At 40.1% G+C, this 23334-nt stretch overlaps 1 protein-coding gene across 1 annotated transcript; it reads right to left on the reverse strand.

Annotated features, from left to right (window-relative positions):
• Positions 1 to 2113: 2113 nt before the first annotated feature.
• Positions 2114 to 9775, reverse strand: LOC138360006 (gastrula zinc finger protein XlCGF8.2DB-like). Its single transcript, XM_069319912.1, has 3 exons — positions 9496 to 9775; positions 8799 to 8907; positions 2114 to 2258 (listed from the first exon to the last, which is right to left on the reverse strand). Exons 1-3 carry the CDS (start codon positions 9773 to 9775, stop codon positions 2114 to 2116), a joined length of 534 nt encoding a protein of 177 aa, XP_069176013.1.
• Between the last annotated feature and the right edge of the window lie 13559 nt (positions 9776 to 23334).

Raw genomic sequence — 23334 nt, forward strand, 5'->3', positions numbered from 1 at the left:
TTAGCACCCCGATACAGAGCATGAAAGTGGAAGATCCGGACAACTTCTTTATGTGTGATATCCAAACCCCTGTAAATATAACTGATATCAACACGAGCGCGGCAGGTTTTGAAAGAGAAATTGACAATATGCCAATGCACTCAGCCCTGGGTCCTGACTCATGGAATTCAATAATTATAATGAAATTCAAAGTGCCAGTAGCACAGGCACTCAGTAAAGTGTGGAGAAAAAGCTTGGACACAGGGGAGATACCAGACTCGCTTAGAGCAGCAGACATAGCCCCCTCCACACAAGGGAGGTAGCAAAGCATTGGCAAAGAATTATAGACCAGTTGCACTAACGTCCCACATAATAAAAGTACTGTATTTGAGAGAGTGATCAGGAGTCAGGTCACTAGTTTCATAGAGACCAATGACCTCCACAATCCAGGCCAATGTGGATTTACAGCAGGAAGATCATGCCTCTCACAGCTACTTGACCATTACGACAAAATCACTGAGGCATTAGAAGAAAAACAGAGTGTAGATGTGGTATACACGGATTTCGCAAAGGCATTCGATAAATGTGACCATGAAGTGATAGCACACAAAATGAGGTCAATGGGAATAACTGGTAAAGTAGGACGCTGGATACTCGGTTTTCTGTCGAACAGAACACAGAGAGTAACAGTCAACCATATAAAATCGAGTCCAAGTGCAGTTAAAAGCTGCAGTACCTCAAGGTACAGTCCTTGCACCACTGCTTTTCCTTACTCTCATATCAGATATAGAATCAAATATAAGGCACAGCTTCGTATCATCCTTTGCAGATGACACAAAAATCAGCTTGAAAATTACCTCTGCTGATGATATTGAAAAACTACAAGCAGATATTAATAAAGTTTCCGACTGGGCAACAGTATATAACATGTTTAACAGCGATAAATTCCAGGTACTCAGATACGGTAAAAGTGAGAACCTTAAACATAATACAGGGTACAAAACACAATCAAATTTGCCCATAGTAGGAAAGAAACATGTAAAGGATTTGGGAATAATGATGTCTGACGACCTAAATTTTAGGGAGCATAACCAAGCAAATATTGCGGCAGCCAAGAAAATGATAGGATGGATTACGAGAACTTTTAAATCCAGGGATCCCATCACAATGGTTGTACTCTTCAAATTACTTGTGCTGTCTCGTCTTGAGTACTGCTCAGTATTCACTTCCCCATTTAGAGCAGGAGAGATTGCTGAAATAGAGGGAGTACAGAGAACATATACGGGATACATAAACTAGATAAAGCATCTAAATTATTGGGATCGTCTCAAAGCTCTCCGAATGCACTCGCTAGAAAGACATTGGGAGAAATATCAAATAATATACAAGTGGGAAAATACTGGAGGGCCAGGTCCCAAATCTGCACAGTAAAATAACAACATACTGGAGTGAACGATATGGTAGAAAATGCAGAGTACAACTAGTGAAGAGCAGGGGTGCCATAGGCACAATTTGAGAGAACTATATAAACATCAGAGGTTCACAGTTGTTCAACATCCTCCCAGCGAGCATAAGAAATATTGCCAGAACAACCGTGGACATCTTCAAGAGGAATCTAGAAAGTTTCCTCCAAGGAGTGCCGGATGAACTGGGCTGCGGTGGGTATGTGGGCTTGCAGGCTGCTGCAAGCAACAGCCTAGGAGACCAAACTCTCACAAGTCAAGCCTGGACTCGGGCCGGGCTCTGGGAGGAAAAGAACTCCCAGAACCCCATCAACCAGGTATCAACTAGGTGTTTATGGATGAATTAATCATCAGGACGAGTAGAATTAACATGACCGAGATTAAAATACTTAGTCCATGTAGCAGGACAAAACAAAGCTTGGAAGGTATTAGAACCGGAAGGAATCGTGCGAATGTGACTGAGGAGAGGATGGCACCGAGCATCCCCAGTAAGAGGAGGGGGGGGTAAAAGGCGCAGTTGTTACAATGAAAGATGAAGTCACTCCATGTGATGAGGTGGTCATCACTGGGGGCTTGGGGCTCAACCCTGCCACAGAGGTAGAAGAGGAGCAGAGAGGGGTAGTAGGGACCTGGTAGACCAAGCTCTAACAAGTCAAGCCTGGCCTCGAGGACTAGAAGAACTCCCAAAACACCATCAAGCGGGTATCGAGCAGGGAAAGTCCAGAGCTGCTTGGTCTGGGACCAAAGTAGCAAGGGGCTACAGAGCCCGGCTTTCCATCACAGTCTGACTTGGGGGCCTGGTCTCCCACCCCACATCTGAGAAGTTAAAAATAAGGGTCAGATATCAGCATGTAAATGAACAGGTAATCATTTCATCAACAAACAAGCCCCCATACCCACCATGGCGCCGCAATTAGAGGATAGGACACCCGATAAGATGTGGCCCCCCCCCCAATCATCATTTTAAGAACCATCAGTCCGTCAAGATTGGGCTCAACAACGAAGGAAAAGAGTGACAATAAAAGTGTCCCTTTGCTCAACAATTTCGGGTACCAAAGTTTTACGGGCGAGAGACTGTGCGTCACCTAACACCCAGTGTGAAAACAGAAGACAACATCTAAAAGAATGATCAAGAATAGCAAAAAGTCGCTGGGAAATAGCAATTAAAAAGGAGAATTGCGAAGGAAATATTAAACATAGTAGGAAAAAGCATTCAGCACAATTAGTGAAGAAGGCAGCAGGAGCATAAGGCTTCAAAAGGACAGAGAACACTGTCCCATGGAGCATCACACTCTAGCATCCGCCAACTAAGCCCCTTCATGATGGCAACGGGCTGGAAAGGTAAGGAGAGATGAAAAAGACGAGAGGGCGAATAATACTGCCCGGTGGGACACCAGTGTTAATAGGTAGAGTGGGAAAATTGGAATTATTCACAGAGACATACTGGAGATTGTCACTGAGGTAAGATTGTAGGTACTGTATTGGAAGGAGTGACCTCTTACTCCGTAATGTTGCAATTTAAGAAAGCTAATGTGTTTAGTGTCAAAACGTCTTATGTAGGTCAACAAATATATGAAAAAGGTACTCATTTTTTCCAAGAACTGCATAAATGAAATTAATCATACTAACTGGGCATGATTGTTTTTTTGTGTGCCTGAAGCCATTATGGCAAGAACTAAGTATAAATAGGAGTAAGGCTGCATATAAATTAACTCTTTTAAAATATTTTAGACAAAATCAGCAGAATTGATATTGGTCTATAATAGTTGACTTCAGTGAGATTGCTGCTTTTATGGACTAAGGTTACTCTTGCTTTTGTCTCAAAATATCAGGAAAGGCTTAGAGTTCAAATAATTTGTTGTAGAGCAATGCAATGGCTGGAGCTAAAAATCTAGGTGCTTTTTTGTAAAATAGGGTTGGTATCTCAACATACAGTATCTATGCATGGCGTTCATTCATCCACTGCAAATTACCTCAAGCCCATCATCACCCAACGAAAATCTGCTATAAGAACAATAAAACTGTCTTCAAACAACACACAGCCTCTCTGTTTAAATCCCTGAACATGCTACATATACACTCGCTCTACACATTCTCTTGTGCTATTTACAAGTAAAAAACCTTGTTCCTAAATGCTAACCCTGATTTGAAACTGTCCATTGATAGACGTAATAGAACCCACAAGCACCACAACATAAATAAATATCTCTTTGATATAATTTTTTTTTTATAAATTGACAGTCAGGATAATATAATTGCCAATCAGGCTAATATAACTTTAAATCAGGCTTTTTCACCCACAGGGTTATTGATCGATGGAACTGCTGACCACGGCTCTTGATCACATCTGGACCAACATAACCTCTCCACTTACTTCAGGGATAATCATCGATAGCACTACAGACCATTACCCCCACATTTCTCCTAACCAACATTAACAAACCACCTCTAGAGGCAAGGGAGATAAGCTTTAGGGTGCACAATGAAACTGTTATAGGTAATTTTATAGTTGCTGCTGCTAATATCAACTGGGAATCTGAATTAGGGAACATAGGGGTCATCAACCTATCAGTGCAATCATTTCTTCAAAAAACTCTTGGCCTTTATAACACCCACTGTCCTATGCTAACGAAACAAGTCACAACTAAAAGGCTAAACAATCCTTGGCTTACAAAGGGGATACTTAAATCAATTAATAAAAAACATGAACTTGTGAAGAAGTATAGGTTAGGAATCGTCTCCAAAGAATTCTCAAAGAATTACTCATCATTGCTATCTAAAAAAATTAGGAGAGCCAAAAGTAAATACTACGAAGATAAATTTACTCACACAAAGGGCAATATTAAGAAAACATGGAGCACAATTTCTCAAATATTGGGATCAAAGAAGATTATAAATAACAAACCAATACTCTTGTCAGATAATGATGGTCTGCTTTCAGCCTCTGACACTGCTCTTGAGTTCAATAGATTCTTCTCTTCCATTGGGTCATCCCTTGCAAATGATATTCCATCTTCCAGTACTAATATTCAGGACTATCTTACAGGAAACTATCCACAGTCTCTGTACCTAATGCCTACTAATTCCACTGATGTTACTGACATAATCCTTTCCCTTAAAACCAAGTCTGGTGCCCTTGAGGAGATACCAACTCTTATTTACAAAAAAGCCTCCAGATTTTTAGCTCCTGCCATTGCATTGCTCTTCAAGAAGTCACTTGAACTCCAAACCTTGCCAGATATTCTAAAAAAAAGCGAGAGTAACCCCTGTCCACAAATGTGGTGATCCCACTGATGTTAACAACTTCAGACCTATATCAATTCTGCCAAACTTGTCAAAAATATTTGAAAAACTAATCTATAAGCAGCTTTACTCTTATCTAGCCAAACTCAATATACTTAGCTCTTGTCAATATGGCTTCAGACCCCCAAAAAAGCATTAACGATGCACTTATTAGTATGATTAACTTGATACATACAGCTCTTGATAAAAATTAATTCCCTGTTGGGTTATTTGTAGACCTATGTAAGGCTTTTGACACTTAACCACCAAAACCTTCTTAAATTACAACATTATGGAGTCAGAGGTCATTCCCTGCAGTACATTAAGTCTTACCTTACTGACAGGCTCCTGTATGTTTCTGTGAATAATTCAATTTCTCCCACCCTACCCATCAACATTGGTGTTCCCCAGGGCAGCATTCTTGGCCCTCTCCTCTTTCTCATCTACATTAATAACCTTCCAAATGCCTCCCAACATCTCAAATCAATTCTATTTGCTGACGACACAACCTTCATTTACTCCAGTCCTGACTAAATAGAGTCCATCACTGGCTAACTGCCAACAAACTCACCCTTCAATATTGACAAAACTTTCTATAATTTGTTTGGCAATAAATCCTAAAATCAAATAAATCTCAGGATTAACAATACCCAAATTTGTAATAAAGTAGATGGCAAATTCCTTCGTGTTCTCATTGACCGCAAGCTGAATATCCAGGGACACATTCTAAATATATAAAAAAAAGTTTAAAAAACTTGGCATTCTTTCTAAGATCAGATATTATGTACCTCGCCCTACCCTGGTGACACTCTATTATTCTCTCATCTATCCTTACCTTGAGGTTACCTTGAGGTTCTTCCGGGGCTTAGCGTCCCCACGGCCCGGTCGTCGACCAGGCCTCCTGGTTGCCGGACTGATCAACCAGGCTGTTGGACGCGGCTGCTCGCAGCCTGACGTACGAGTCACAGCCTGGTTGATCAGGTATCCTTTGGAGGTGCTTATCCAGTTCTCTCTTGAACACTGTGAGGGGGTCGGCCAGTTATGCCCCTTATGTGTAGTGGAAGCGTGTTGAACAGTCTCGGACCTCTGATGTTGATAGAGTTCTCTCTCAGAGTACCAGTTGCACCTCTGTTTTTCAACGGGGGTATTCTGCACATCCTGCCATGTCTTCTGGTCTCATGTGATGTTATTTCTGTGTGCAGGTTTGGGACCAGCCCCTCTAATATTTTCCACGTGTAAATTATTATGTACCTCTCCCGCCTGCGCTCAAGGGAGTACAGTTTTAGGCTCTTTAGTCGGTCCCAATAGTTTAGATGTTTTACTGAGTGGATTCTAGCAGTAAAGGATCTCTGCACGCTCTCCAGGTCAGTAATTTCTCCAGCTTTGAAAGGTGCTGTCATTGTGCAGCAGTACTCCACTCTAGAGAGCACAAGCGTTTTGAAAAGTATCATCATCGGTATAGCATCTCTAGTGTGAAAAGTTCTTGTTATCCAACCTGTCATTTTTCTTGCAGTTGTGACGGCTACTTTATTGTGTTCTTTAAAGGTAAGGTCTTCCGACATGAGTACATCCAGATCCTTTACATTGCCTTTTCTAGTTTGACTAAGTCGTACTCTTGGAATATCATATAGGTATTTGTTTCTGGTGGTTTCTGGTTCTGGTGGTTTCTGGTGTGGTGGTCCTTATCTCAACTATGGTATTTGTGCTTGGGGTTCTACTGCCCAAAATCATTTATGTCCTCTAATTACTCAACACAAAGCTGCTATTAGGACAATATCTCACTCTGGCCCCAGACATCACTCGGTACCCTTACTCAAATCTCTGAATATGTTAGATATTAAGTCCCTGCACATCCTCTCATGTGTATTTTATATATATAAAATGCTGAACTGTAATGTCAATCCTGTCCTTAAAAGCTTCCTAGAAGGTTGTAACAGATCCCATGAGCACCACACCAGAAACAAATACCTATATGATATTCCAAGAGTACGACTTAGTCAAACTAGAAATGCTTTACAAATCAAGGGACCTCGAATGTGGAGTGACCTTCCCAATTATGTTAAAGACTGTACCTCTCTCAACCAGTTTAAGATAAAAACTAAGTACTACCTAATTAACTCAGTGTAACCTACCTCACCCCCAAAATGTCAACCCATATCTTCTATTTTAAACAATGCTGTTTGTTGATCAAATTGTATTTTTGTTTTTTTTCTGCCATGTTTCCCCTCCCTCTTTTTCCCATTTTTTTTCTTAAGACAATTTATACTTTAATCTCAATTAGTATTAAGTTTTAGTCTTAGTGTTTTTCCTGCCCGAAACGCTTTGCGTAATAGTGGCTTTAGGCATTGTATGTACTAGCTCTATCTATAAGTCCATCAACTTTTGTATCTTACCTTGTATGTATGTACTTTACCTGAATAAAAATTTGAATTTGAATTTGAATTTGAATCAGGCTTTTTCACCTACAGGGTTATTGATCGATGGAACTGCCGACCCACCAAAGCCATAACTGCAAAAACTGTGCTGAATTTCAAAATATATCTGGAAAAAATCATGAAGGCAAACTGGGAGGGAGAAGGGAACCGTGAACAAGCCGACGACTTCCTGTTCTCATCGAGGCCACTCGGGTTAGTGGCCCTCAGGTAAATCAGGTAAAGCATTATTCCCATACAATTACAGCATAACTGATAAAGTTAGGCTAGAGTAATAAATTTCTGGTAAATTTAGAGTGATAAATTTCTAGAGTAATATAAATTTAAATTTCATATTAACTTGACTGACAGCTATAAATGCCAATCAGCCTTCAATATACTCTTCGGTGAAATATTTATAATCAAGAGTAGAACTCATAAATAGGCCTAAACAAAAAATAAAAAATGGACATCAGTTTGCATATGAATCTGATGAGAAAATTCCTTAATTAATATACATTTCCTTACCAATCAAATGGTCTCACCTTAAGTACGTCTCAGATTGTCTTCTTCACCAACTCCAATGCTAAATAATATTACAACAAAAATGTCCATAACTTAGCTACAGAGTATATTACATTTTAAATAAATTTCCAAAGAAAGCAAAAAAAGGAAGCACATTATTTACATAAATATGAAGAAAAACATTTAAAGCTTTGTTTTACCTTTGCTAAATCAAAGAGATATTTCTATACTTATCAGCAATTTTGAGATTTCCTATAGTGACAGCTTGGTCATCTAACATTCATAAAAGAACAATATAATAAAATATCTTCAGATCTTTACCTTTCATTGTGAAGTGTATTTCTCAAACAAAATAGAATTACCTTCGAAGAACATCCAACTGACATTGTGATCCCACACTGGTAGATTAAAGGTAAATTAATATACCATTATGCGGTCCGTCTAATTACCACAAGCTACCACAAGCTACACAAGCTTCACAAAGCTTCCTGGCAATACGTTAGCAATGAATAAATATGATATATTTACTCATTATAATGTTGGTGCTGAATGTACAACACGAAAAAACATAATTTTAATCTGAAAAAGTATCTTTTTATAAAGAAATTAGGCGAAAATAAAAAGCTGGTGACGCCAAATCAAGTCGACGATCCAAGCATCGGTTAGGTTAGGTTAAGTTTGGTTTGGTTAAGTTAGGTTAGGTTAGGATAGAATAGGTTAGGTTAGGTTAGGTTAGGTTAGGTTAGGGCAGCCTAACCTAACATATCATATTTTTCATTACTAACGTATTGCCAGGAAGCTTTCTGAAGCTTGTGTAGCTTGTGGTAATTAGACGGACCCCCATTATGTGCCTCATTATCCTTCAACATTCTCTTAACTATCTTCCACACATGAAGTGTTTAGCCTATTATCTGCATGTATCTTCTTGTGCCTCTTCATACTTCCACGCTCATTGAATCTCTTCCCACACTCTGGACACTTATGAAGTTTATCACCTGAATGCACTAACATGTGCCTTATTATTTTTCCACGTTCTCTAAATTTTTTGCCACACTCGGCACATTGAAAAGGTCTCTCATCCCCATGCACCATCCTGTGAGTCTTCATATTTCCAAGAAGACTGAATTTCTTCCCACACTCTGGACACTCGTGAGGTTTGTCTCCTGAATGCACTAACATGTGATTCTTCATAACTCCAAGACGACTGAATCTCTTCTTACACTCTGGACACTCGTGAGGTTTGTCACCTGAATGCACTAACATATGAGTCTTCATATCTCCAAGACGACTGAATCTCTTCTCACACTCTGGACACTCGTGAGGTTTGTCACCAGAATGCACCAACATGTGTTCTATTATAGTTCCACGTAATCTAAATTTTTTGCCACACTCGGCACATTGAAAAGGTCTCTCATCCCAATGCACCATCATGTGAGTCTTCATATTTCCATGCCGACTAAATCTCTTCCCACACTCTGGACACTCGTGAGGTTTATCATTTGAATGCTGTAACATGTGAGTCTTCATATCTCCAAGACGACTGAATCTCTTCTCACACACTGGACACTCGTGAAGTTTGTCACTTGAATGCACAAACATGTGCCTTATTAGTTTTCCACGCTCTCTAAATTTTTTGCCACAATCAGCACATTGAAAAGGTCTCTCATCCGCATGCACCATTCTGTGAGTCTTCATATTTCCAAGAAGACTGAATCGCTTCCCACACTCTGGACATTCGTGAGGTTTGTCACCTGAATGCACTAACATGTGAGTCTTCATATCTCCAAGACGACTGAATCTCTTCTCACACTCTGGACAATCATGAGGTTTCTCACCTGAATGCATAAACATATGACTTATTATAGCTCTACGTAATCTAAATTTTTTGCCACACTCGGCACATTGAAAAGGTCTCTCATCCACATGCACCATCATGTGAGTCTTCATATTTCCATGCCGACTGAATCTCTTCCCACACTCTGGACACTCGTGAGGTTTTCCACCTGTATGTACTAACATGTGAGTCTTCATACTTCCACGCCGACTGAGTCTCTTCCCACATTCTGTACACTCATGAGATTTTTCACCTGAATGCACTAGTATGTGAGTCTTCATAGTTCCAAGAAGACTGAATCTCTTCCCACACTCTGGACATTCGTGAGGTTTTTCACCTGAATGCACTAACATGTGAGTCTTCACATGTCCAAGATGATTGAATCTTTTCCCACACACTGGACATTCATGAGGTTTGTCACCTGAATGCACTAACATGTGACGCCTCACATGTGAAGGACGGGTGAATACCTTCGGACACTGTGGACACTGGTGAGTCTTCATCTTTTTTATGACAGGTGCAGTTTGTGTGAAGGTTTTCTTCCCCGGATGTTGGGAGAAGCGTCAAGGCTTGAGTGTTGTTTCTTAGAGTTAGACTTGATGTGAGCACTTGGCAGTGAAGTGTGGTGTTTCTTCTTGAGATAGGTGCAGTTTGTGTCACGGTTTCCCGTAATGCTCGTGCTGAACATTACCGGCAGGCGCTACTAAAATGGCAGCGGTCGCTTACTCTCTCATCACCGAATAATCCAGCTCGGGAACTGGTCAAGTCGTCTACTGCAATTTCGGATACCGGGCTAGAAACAACTTCGTGTACTGAGAAATTTGTACATACAAACCATTTTGTTCGTATAGGCGCTGGTTTTGTTCGCTGCTGTTCTCGTCTGAATTAGCGCACTGTTTGTATTACTTTGTTAACAAAGCGCTCTCGTATCAGAGAAGGGAAGGGAAGAGAACTCTCAGGGGGGAAAGCGCTAAGCCATAAAGACTATATATAGCATTTGGATGGGGTCAGGTTAAGGATTTGTGATGGCACGGGGGAAGGGAAGGAATAGTGCCCAACCATTTGGATGGTCGGGGATTGAACTCTTATCAGAGAAGACATCCATTATTAGAATAACAAGGTGCAAACCATACCCCTTACAGTTGAAATCTATTTATTTATATACACGAAGGTACATTGGATTGTGAGAGTACATAATATTTGTTAAGAGGTACATTGTAGCAAAATTTGAGTTGACAGAGTGGGTAGCACAAGATACAGTGTGAGTTTGAAACACATTTAGAAACAAGGCGCCGCCGAAGGAGGCTAATTTATTATGCACTCCATACTCAACCAGTGAGTAGTTGAGCAAAACAGAATACATGATCATAAAGTCTTAATCAGACCTCATGTGGCTATTTTTACATTAACATTTACAACTAACTTAAGTAAAATAATACTGTAGTGTTTGAATGACAATGAAGGAAAGACCCAATGCATGTGAAAATGTGTTATTAAACCAAATTTTGGGACGAACTTACATTTATTAAGGTTTATCAAATAGAGAGAAAGATCTCAGGGGTTGATATCACACCGAACCTGTCCCCAGAGGCCCACATCAAAAGGATATCATCAGACAGCGTGTCCAGACCACGGTTGTGTGCGGTCACAAGGTTGGCGCTCTTGGCGTCCGCTGATTGGTGGGAGGTGGAGTATTGCCCCACACTCTTCGTTTTTGCACGTGGTGATACAGGATATTGTGCATTTGTTCTCGATTATTGACAGCGTCGAAGAAATGGCTGAGGCGGTATGCCTAAGTGGTAGTGAGGAGGACAGACAAGATGATAACAGACCGTTTGAAGTAGTAGTGAACAGAAAGAAACGGAGAAATAATAACAGACAGCGAGACAGTGAGAGTGACGATGAAATTACAAAGAGACCAAAGAATGAGACCCTACTCAGCAAGACTCAAGACAAGCAAGACAAGTGTGGGAACCGACCTGTGAGATTTATATTTATTTAATTTATATGAATTTATATTTACGTTAATTTATATACTTCGATAGCAATTTGTATGATGATAAGTGGACTGTATTTCTGCAATAATCTCATAATCTCACAAATCGATCCTCTACACATTAGGGGGGTTTATATTAATTTAATTTATATATATGCAGCCAATCAAACTACAGTATTAACTACACATCATTAAACATTTAAGAGGTTCCTTATCTTATTTGTACAGCAGGCCTTAGTCCACTAGGTATAACCAGGATGTAGACACCACATTTTCCCTCTTTGAGGTAGCTTCCATCACCCTGGTAACTGATGCACAAAGCATGCTTCCTCGTCTTGACCTGTCAAAAGGGCGCTAGCTGTGAAGCCAGAATCCTAGTATATGACAACTATATCAGAGAAAACACTGTACATAGAACCATGAAGACCTGGCTTAATTACCTTTAGTTTGAGGCTATCTCGTGCTCTAACCGGTCCACCCTATATACACTGACATTAATGGCCATAAATGAAAGATAAACGGGTTTCGGAAAGACACTTCCCTTGAAATTGATGACAGCGTGTTGATGATGGCAGATCACTACTCTGATCTTCCATAACACTTCGTCCAAGAGAATTAACAGGAGCCGAATTTGCTCCCGTGAGCCTCTGTGGTCTAAGTATAAAACAATGTCTGACCACTCCCTCACCCTCACGCTACTGGCCTACATTGTCCAGATGACAGTAAGTGATAGAAGGGTCACATTTACTCCATTTTAACATTGATAATTAAGTTAATTTATATGAGATGTTTTTATGATGGTAAAGTCCAAAGACTAATGTATTTAAGAATAATTACCAGCAGAATAGCTGGTGAATTTATAATAGTATGTGGTGACGATATCCCGTTTTCTATAGACGGTAATTCCACTACAAGTTACGTTTTCTATGGGTAACTTGTTTACACAACACAGCTGCAATTATCTGTCTGTATGATATTAAATGGTGTCGGATTTTCCGACAACAAGACAAGAAAGAAGTCGAGGCTGTTGTTCCCTATAACATGCCAATTGAATTTCCACCAAAAGCTAGAGTGGACGGTACGTCTAGCTAAACAATGTTTGGAATACGAACCACTTTTCAAGGAGGGTCTTCACCGGCCCTACATAACAGTTGGGACTGAACAGGCCGTGGAACGCCTCACGACGGTTGGTTTTGAAAATGTAGTGATGGTTCCTCCAGAAGAAGGTATGTTGCACACAAAGATCATAGTTTTCAAGTTTCCAACTTATTTGGATCCTGACTGTATTCACCTAATTGTGCTTGCGGGGGTTGAGCTCTGGCTCTTTGGTCCCGCCTCTCAACCGTCAATCAACAGGTGTACAGATTCCTGAGCCTATTGGGCTCTATCATATCTACATTTGAAACTGTGTATGGAGTCAGCCTCCACCACATCACTGCCTAATGCATTCCATTTACTAACTACCCTGACACTAAAAAAGTTCTTTCTAATGTCTCTGTGGCTCATTTGGGTACTCAGCTTCCACCTGTGTCCCCTTGTTCGCGTCCCACCAGTGTTGAATAGTTCATCCTTGTTTACCCGGTCGATTCCTCTGAGGATTTTGTAGGTTGTGATCATGTCCCCCCTTACTCTTCTGTCTTCCAGTGTCGTAAGGTGCATTTCCCGCAGCCTTTCCTCATAACTCATGCCTCTTAGTTCTGGGACTAGTCTAGTAGCATACCTTTGGACTTTTTCCAGTTTCGTCTTGTGCTTGACAAGGTACGGGCTCCATGCTGGGGCCGCATACTCCAGGATTGGTCTTACATATGTGGTGTACAAGATTCTGAATGATTCTTTACACAGGTTCCTGAACGCCGTTCTGATGTTAGCCAGCCTCGCATATGCCGCAGACGTTATTCTCTTTGTGGGCTTCAGGAGACAGGTTTGGTGTGATATCAACTCCTAGATCTTTCTCTCTGTCAGTTTCATTAAGTACTTCATCTCCTATTCTGTATCCTGTGCCTGGCCTCCTGTTTCCACTGCCTAGTTTCATTACTTTGCATTTACTCGGGTTGAACGTCAACAGCCATTTGTTGGACCATTCACTCAGTCTATCCAGGTCATCTTGTAGCCTCCTACTATCATCCTCTGTTTCAATCCTCCTCATAATTTTTGCATCTTCGGCAAACATTAAGAGGAACGAATCTATACCCTTTGGGAGATCATTTACATATACCAGAAACAGTATAGGTCCAAGGACTGACCCCTGCGGGACTCCACTTGTGACGTCTCGCCAATCTGAGACCTCACCCCTCACACAGACTCGTTGTCTCCTGTTGCTTAGGTACTCCTCTATCCACCGGAGTACCTTCCCTCTCACTCCAGCCTGCATCTCCAACTTTCGCACTAGCCTGTGTTCTTCTTAACAATGATAATGTTGTCTGGGCAAAGAGGAACAGCGTACGTGGTGACAAACAAAGCCAGGTTGTTGCCTTTGTAAAGGGTGAGGCGCCGGAGAAAATTTTTGTGCAAGGACTAGGCTATAGGAACGTTGCGAAATACGTTGAGGAGCCCATACTGTGCATGAAGTGTTCACATTGGGGACATATGGCATGGAAATGCCAGTTTGACCCCAGGTGTCGGTATTGTGGGAAAAAACACGACTCGCGAGAGTGTAGAGTCAAGATTGAAAGAAGTGAAAAAATCATCCCATTTTGCCATCTGCAACATGGTATCTTCAGGCAACCAAATTAGAAAGGTTAAATATCCCAAAAGGAATCCACAGGGAAATAGCAGTTAGGCTATATTGACTACGTCTAGGTTACAGATGCAACTGGGAGATTGGTGAACTCCGACAGAGAGAGTGCATCTTCTGCCAAACTGTCACAGAAAAGCCATTACTTCACTATCTTCTGGAATGTGAAGCAACCAATGACCTTAGAAGAGCTTTAAGAGTTCCTGAATCATGCAGTGGCCACCCTGAAGCCATCAACACAGCCACTCTCCTGGTCAACAAAGGTGTCCAGCAGCTGGACACCCTCATAAAGACTGTAAAGCAGTATCCTCCCCCGCGAAACAGCTTGATGGTTAAATGCAACCTCAGAATACTGAGAAAAACAAAAAAATGTACCACTTACGGGCTATTCATGCCCGTGCCACCTCTTGGGTGGCTTAATCTTTATCAATCAATCAATCAATCCCATTTTGTTGCAACTGTCGAGGCAGCCACAATGCTGGTTCCTCTCTATGCCCCATGAAGCCTCATCTTTTCTCTTGTAATGTATCTTTCATTTATCAATTCTGATTGAAATTACCTACTTAAAATTATCTGCTAGATTAAGGACCTGCCCGAAACGCTGCGCGTACTAGTGGCTTTACAAGAATGTAAATACTGTACTATTCAATGTATTCTCTCAAACCCAATGTACCTTCTTGTATATATATAAATAAAATAAAAATAAAATAAAAAAATCTGAAAGAGACTAGGACGGGTCCTACAAGCAGGATAGATGTATCCTCGCAGCAAGGAAAGATTGTGCAAGAGGAACATGGAGGAAACAGCTGGAAGCCAACGACAGCCCCTATGATCAATGTGTGGGAGAAAGGGACGGAGAAAATAAAGGCGAGCCTAGGGAAAGTACATCATGCAGTGGAAAAACTGAAACCTTGTGACGACAAGGTTCAGGACAATATGGTCACCTCTGAGGTTGGTAATCAAATTTTGGACTATCTAAAAAAACTAGATAAGAGGATTGAGGCATTGGAAAAATTGGCTATGGAAGGTAGACGGGGTGAAGATGGTGGTGAAACAGGACGTGTAATTGAAAGTAAAACGGGACGTGAAATGGAAAGTGAAACGTGCGTAGAAGAAAGTAATGATGTGCATGAGGTAACGATGATAGAGGATAGTCAGGAGAATACATTTTCTAGTAGTGTTAGCGGTGTTCAACCTCCTGTTGTGACAAATGTTGAAAGAAAGGTTAAAGTAAAACGGGTTACAGAAATAACAAAGAAAATAGATATGAATAATATTACCTTCGATGTTAGTAGTAGTTGTGAAGGTGAGGAGAAAGAAAAAATGTTATGGTGTTGGAAGGAAGTTTCTAAGGTACTCTCGTATCTCATGGAATGTGACGGACAGGGCAAAGGTAGTTTATTATTCATCATGGATGAAAGTAAATTGAGAATATTATCTTGGAATGTTAATGGATTAAAAACTAGAGCGGTGGATGTACACTATTATACTCTTAGAGAGAATATTGACATAGTAGCACTCCAGGAAACTGGGGATAGGGATGGTAGCATTCTGAGGCTAAATGGCTATAGAGGTTTTTACTTATATGCTGATGGAGGAACTAGGGGGGCCTCATGTTATGTCAAAAGTACCATACCTGCCGAGATAACTGGAATCCCTCAGAGATATAGAGGTATTGAAAGTATTAGCTTGCGGATACAATTAAAGGACCGAGAGTTAAATTTCATTAATCTATACATCTCTGATAGCTCCCTTGATTTAAGATACTTGCCAGATTCCTTCTTTTCTGAAGATACACTTGTGGTAGGGGATTTTAATGCCAGACACCCAGCTTTAGGATCAAGGGGTAAAGCAAATAGGAATGGTTGCAGATGGTACCAGTTTTTGCAGGAACATGAAGATGTTCAACTGGTGGGCGAGCCCTCTCCTACTCATTTGAGGGGAGATTAGATTATGCTTGTTTAATAAATGCTGAGGGCATAGAGGGGAATTGTCTTACTGTGGATGAAATGCTAAGTGATCATTTTGCATTACAAATGCAGCTTAAACTAGATAAAAAGCATGCCTGCCTTCAGAGGAAAAGGTTAAAGTTTACTGAGGGAGAAGTAAGGGGTCTTGTTGGCCATATACACCTATACCCCCTATTAAACTATTTTACAGGAACTTCTTTTCCACAGCTCATAAAACGGAGGAAAGGGTCCTGAAAGATATTGTTAATAGAAACGTTATCCCTACAGACAAAAATCGGAGGATACAACTGACGATTTACTATAAAACCAGAAAAACGGCCAGCCTACTCATGAGAAACTCTCCAGACACAAAACAGAACGCTTTAAAAGAGACTAACGTCGTCTATGCCTTCAAATGCCCTCTTGGGGACTGTAAGCTCCAAAAAACCCAGTATATAGGCAAGACAACAACATCTCTTTCTAGGCATTTAACGATGCATAAGCAACAGGGCTCCATTAAGGAACGTATAATCTCTTTCCACAACCAAACCATCGCCAGAGAAATCCTAGTAAACAACACAGAAATCATCGATAGATACAGCGATAGCAGGCGGCTTGACGTTTGCGAGGCACTACACATCAAGAAGTCAACACCAGCAATCAACAGCCAATTAATGCACAATTATATTCTACCCACCTCAAGACTCCGCTCCAATTTAGAAGCATCAAGAAATATGGACCAATAGGCTTTCTACAAACACTTCTATTCAATACCCTTGTTTCGTGTTCTGTCTTGTGTTGATGAAATTAATACCCTATTAATGCCACCTTTTGTTCTGTCTTGTGTTGATGAAGTTAATACCCTATTAATGCTACTTCTTGTTCTGTCTTGTGTTGATGAAATTAATACCCTATTAATGCCACCTCACCCCATCCACCTTACTCAAATGTAGATATAAAATCGGAGATGCGTAAGTTCTATTCAGTTGTGTATTTGTAAACTAAAGTCTTTGAAAATGTAATAAGTTTTACGAAACGCGCTCGTGTCGCGTCAGACTAGAAATAAAAATGAATTTTGGAGAATTGATTTTTGATTTACCTCCAACAGTGAAAAGAAATGTACGAAAGATTGAGAAAATTCGTGTTAGAATTATTAATCTTACTTTTTCGGTCATATTTAATAATATATATATATATATATATATATATATATATATATATATATATATATATGCGAACAAGCCTGAATTTGTGTTCCTCACGTGTGCCCCAAAGAATGAGGTGATTTGGTGAAATGCTATGCCCAAGATTACCATCCGAGTTGCCGTCGGGGAAGTGGCTCAAATAGCCTCGGCTATCACTTCCTTTTGACGGCCGTGATGGTCAAGCGGATTAAGGCGCCCTGTAGTTACCAGTTGCGTTGCTTCTGGGAGTATGGGTTCGAGTCACTTCTGGGGTGTGAGTTTTCATTCATATATATATATATATATATATATATATATATATATATATATATATATATATATATATATGTCGTACCTAGTAGCCAGAACGCACTTCTCAGCCTACTATGCAAGGCCCAATTTGCCTAATAAGCCAAGTTTTTATGAATTAATTGTTTTTCGACTACCTAACCTACCTAACCTAACCTAACCTAACTTTTTCGGCTACCTAACCTAACCTAACCTATAAAGATAGGTTAGGTTAGGTTAGGTAGGGTTGGTTAGGTTCGGTCATATATCTACGTTAATTTTAACTCCAATAAAAAAAATTTCATCTCATACATAATGAAATGCGTAGCTTTATCATTTCATAAGAAAAAAATTAGATTAAATATATTAATTCAAAAAAACTTGGCTTATTAGGCAAATCGGGCCTTGCATAGTAGGCTGAGAAGTGCGTTCTGGCTATTAGGTACGACATATATATATATATATATATATATATATATATATATATATATATATATATATATATATATATATATATATATATATATATATATATATATATATATATGTATGTCGTACCTAGTAGCCAGAACGCACTTCTCAGCCTACTATGCAAGGCCCGATTTGCCTAATAAGACAAGTTTTCATGAAATAATTGTTTTTGACTACCTAACCTAACCTAACCTAACTTTTTCGGCTACCTAACCGAACCTAACGTATAGAGATAGGTTAGGTTAGGTTAGGTAAGGTTGGTTAGGTTCGGTCATATATCTACGTTAATTTTAATTCCAATAACAAAAAATTGACCTCATACATAATGAAATGGGTAGCTTTATCATTTCATAAGAAAAAAATTAGAGAAAATATATTAATTCAGGAAAACTTGGCTCATTAGGCAAATCGGGCCTTGCATAGTAGGCTCAGAAGTGCGTTCTGGCTACTAGGTACGACATATATATATATATATCAGCCCGTCCTCCAAAAATGGGGTGGTAAATGTAAGAAGACAAATAAGTGCAATTATGTACTATTCATAGCAGTTAGGAATTGTACTTATTCTCAATTAGTATTAAATCGTACTGTCAAATATATTGTGAATACTTGAGTTTACCTGAAAAACTGAATAGAAAACCACACCCTCACCTAACCGTCTTAGTTTTTGAAGATAATAATTTTATTGCTTCTTAATTACAATTAGTACTTAACCTATAGCTATATTGATATTACAGTTTTATAAAATTAATATAACAAAACTAAAATATATCAATAAATTGTAAAGTAACTCAGGATATTTTAAAATTTTGTATAAAGTCTATATTGTTTAATTAACCTGAAAAAGAAATTCCTGATATTTAAAACTTGTGGATTGCAAATGGAAATTGAAAACGTCATCCTAAAATTCTGAGTGACTTAACAGAAAACGAGATGAATTAAAGCGGGGGAGGGAGTTGGGTCCATGTAACAGCCCCATAAGTGCAATTATGCACTACTTATTTCAGTAAGAAAGTGTACTTATTACACTTAGTATTAAATCGTACTGTCAATTCGGAGGATGGGTTGCATATATATGTGTGTTTTCTTTAAAAATTTTATATATATAAATATATATGTGTCGTACCTAATAGCCAGAACGCACTTCTCAGCCTACTATTCAAGGCCCGATTTGCCTAATAAGCCAAGTTTTCATGAATTAATGTTTTTTCGTCTACCTAACCTACCTAACCTAACCTAACCTAGCTTTTTTTGGCTACCTAACCTAACCTTACCTATAAATATAGGTTAGGTTAGGTTAGGTAGGGTTGGTTAGGTTCGGTCATATATCTACGTTAATTTTAACTCCAATAAAAAAAAATTGACCTCATACATAGAGAAAAGGGTAGCTTTATCATTTCATAAGAAAAAAACTATAGTAAATATATTAATTCAGGAAAACTTGGCTTATTAGGCAAATCGGGCCTTGAATAGTAGGCTGAGAAGTGAGTTCTGGCTACTAGGTACGACATATGTATATTTAAATATTGATCTGAGCCTGTGGATATGGACCCTGTGGGTCCAGGAGGCCATCTGTGTCCCCTCAGATGGTCTCCCTTATCACAGTTTGTGTCTATGGATGTGTGTCAGTGTGTGAGTCACTGTGAGTGTCCGGGTGAGTGTGGGTGTCCCTGTGAGTGTCCGGATGATTATGTGTCTGGTTACATCTGTGGTTTCAGGAGGCCATCTGTGTCCCCTCAGATGGTCTCCCTTATCACAGTCTATGGATGTGTGTGTGAGTGTCCCTGTGAATGTTCGGATAAGGGTGTGTGAGTGTCCGGATTTATGTGAGGTTTGGTTCCAGGAACCATTTGTGTCCCCTCCTCCCCTAAATCTCCTCCCTTATTCCCACCGTGGGTTCGAATCCCAGGTGATTAGACCTACCCTAGGTCTATGGATCCAAGGTATCCATCCGTGGGCCCAACGGATTTCACCCCTTCCCCACTTTCCTAGGGCCAGGCCAATTCCAGCTATCCAGGGAACCTGTCGAAACAAAGGCAGCTACAGGAGGGGACACACACAAATATTTGTGCCCTGCAGTTACACAACCGTTCCGACAGGCTCGATCGCAATCTGTCCAGATGAGAACACGTTCTCCTCCGACTAGACCACGCTGGAGTCGCTGTATGTTTAAAATTTGGTTCCTTTATTTATAGTTAGTATTTTTTGTGTATTAATTGATTTGTTTTATATTTTTAATGACTTAGGTAGAGTGATTTAGGGAGTGGGGGGAGGTGGGGAGGTACTGGGGGAGGTGGTAGCGTATGTAGTAGATTATACGAGATTTTGGTTAGTTAGTATTTATCTTGTTGTGTTCACCTAGTTGTTCTTGCGAGGGTTGAGCTCTGCTCTTTCAGCCCGCCTCTCAACTGTGAATCAATCAATTTTTACTAGCTAATAAAAAAAAAATTCCACATACACACACCCAGGAAGCAACCCGTAACAGGTGTCTAATGCCCAAGTACCTATGTACTGCTAGGTAAGAGGAGCATCATGAATGAATGAAACTCTGCTGATTTTCGTTGGCGCCATCACCGGGGGATCGAACTTTGACACTAGGATTACGAGTCGAGAGCGCTGTCCACTCAGCTATAAAGCCCCCTAGTGTGTGTATTGGTGCAAAAGATAATTTTGGAGAGGTTAATGGAAAAGAATGATGTTTGGTGGCCTTTAAGGCGCTGGAAGAGGGTTGCCAGTTATGAATTTAAATTATAAATTTATTAAGATAGGATGTATATGCAAAAGACGTTGTGAGAGATAGTAAGAAAAGTGTTTCTGACTGAGGTTAGGTACTGTGTGATTTACTTGTATGTTAGGAAAAAGAATATTTATCAGAAACATAGATGTTCTTTAGAAATGTTTGTTTGCAAATAGTTGCAAATTATTGGGTAAAAATCCAAGGGTTACCGTACCTTGAACAAACACACGTGAGCACAAGTAGGCGACGGGGGTCAGAGAGGGAGAGTGAACAGCGAAACAGTAACAAAAAATGTGACAATAATCGGAAACTATGTCATTCAAACGTATACATGTTAACCATATAAATTACAGTAACACTAAACGCGCGCATACGTACATATGTCAGTCAATTTACATAAATAAACATTCACTAATATGTACCTTTAAAATGGACACATACAGATAATTACCGTACACATGTCAGTTTAATTACAGGTACACATAAACACATATAGCTTCACGTGTCTGTCGGTCATGACAATAGTACACATGGATACGAACACAAAACAGTCCATTATCAACTAGTGTGTGTGTGTGTATGTGTGTGTGTTTTATCCTTATATTTACTATATGTATCTGCAGAATCGAGTTATTAGCTCTTGGACCCCGCCTATCAAATAAATGTATTTATCCTCTTTTATATTTACTACATCTATTTCTCTCTAACTAACACACACACAAACATACACATATACAAATGCTGGGCGGACTGCATTTTCTTGGATTGTCGAAAAGCCTTTGACACAGTACCGTATAAGAGGCTGGTACATAAGCTGGAGAGACAGGCAGGTGTATCTGGTAAGGTGCTCCAGTGGATAAGGGAGTATCTAAGCAATAGGAAGCAGGGAGTTACGGTGAGGGGTGAGACCTCCGATTGGCGTGAAGTCACCAGTGGAGTCCCACAGGGCTCTGTACTCGGTCCTATCTTGTTTCTGATATATGTAAATGATCTCCCGGAGGGTATCGATTCATTTCTCTCAATGTTTGCGGACGATGCTAAAATTATGAGAAGGATTAAAACAGAAGAGGACTGTTTGAGGCTTCAAGAAGACGTAGACAAGCTGAAGGAATGGTCGAACATGTGGTTGTTAGAGTTTAACCCAACCAAATGTAATGTAATGAAGATAGGTGTAGGGAGCAGGAGGCCAGATACAAGGTATCATCTGGGAGAGGAAATTCTTCAGGAGTTAGAGAAGGAAAAAGACTTGGGGGTTGATATCACGCCAGACCTGTCTCCTGCAGCACATATCAAGCGGATAACATTTGCGGCATATGCCAGGCTGGCCAACATACGAACGGCATTCAGAAACTTGTGTAAAGAATCATTCAGAACTTTGTATACCACATATGTCAGGCCAATCCTGGAGTATGCAGCCCCAGCATGGAGTCCATATCTAGTCAAGGATAAGACTAAACTGGAAAAGGTTCAAAGGTTTGCCACCAGACTTGTACCCGAGCTGAGAGGTATGAGTTACGAGGAGAGACTACGGGAATTAAACCTCACTTCGCTGGAAGACAGAAGAGTTAGGGGGGACATGATCACCACATTCAAGATTCTGAAGGGGATTGATAGGGTAGATAAAGACAGTCTATTTAACACAAGGGGAACACGCACAAGGGGACACAGGTGGAAACTGAGTGCCCAAATGAGCCACAGAGATATTAGAAAGAACTTTTTTAGTGTCAGAGTGGTTGACAAATGGAATGCATTAGGGGGTGATGTGGTGGAGGCTGACTCCATACACAGTTTCAAGTGTAGATATGACAGAGCCCGATAGGCTCAGGAATCTGTACACCTGTTGATTGACGATTGAGAGGCGGGACCAAAGAGCCAGAGCTCAACCCCCGCAAACACAACTAGGTGAGTACAACTAGGTGAGTACACACACACACACACACACATACACACACACACACACACACACACACACACACACACACACACACACACACACACACACACACACACACACACACACACACACACAAACTGGAGGCGTAGCGTCTAAATGGAGAGAGTTCGATGGTTATAATCCTAATGGTCCCCGATCGAATCCCGGTTGATGCAATAGCAAATCGAAAGATATTCTTTAGCCTGATTCGACTGTTCACCTAGCACAAATGTATCCATCAATGTATCCATCTATCTATGTACTTATATCTGTCAATCCATCAATCTATCTTCCCATTAAACCAACCATTTATCATTATATACATCTATCTATCCATGTATCCGTCCATCAACTCATCTTTCTATCCATCCATATAGTCATCTGTCTTCCCGTCCATCAACTCATCTATGCATCCGTCTATCCGTCAATATATATATTTAGCAATCAATGTATCCATCCATCTATCTACCTATATAAATTTTCCATTAATCTATCCATTTATCATAACCATCTATCAACACCCTCCCCACTTCCTCTCCTATTTTACT

The sequence above is a fragment of the Procambarus clarkii genome, chromosome 1 (genome assembly GCF_040958095.1).
Source record: "Procambarus clarkii isolate CNS0578487 chromosome 1, FALCON_Pclarkii_2.0, whole genome shotgun sequence".
Lineage (NCBI taxonomy): Eukaryota > Metazoa > Arthropoda > Malacostraca > Decapoda > Cambaridae > Procambarus > Procambarus clarkii.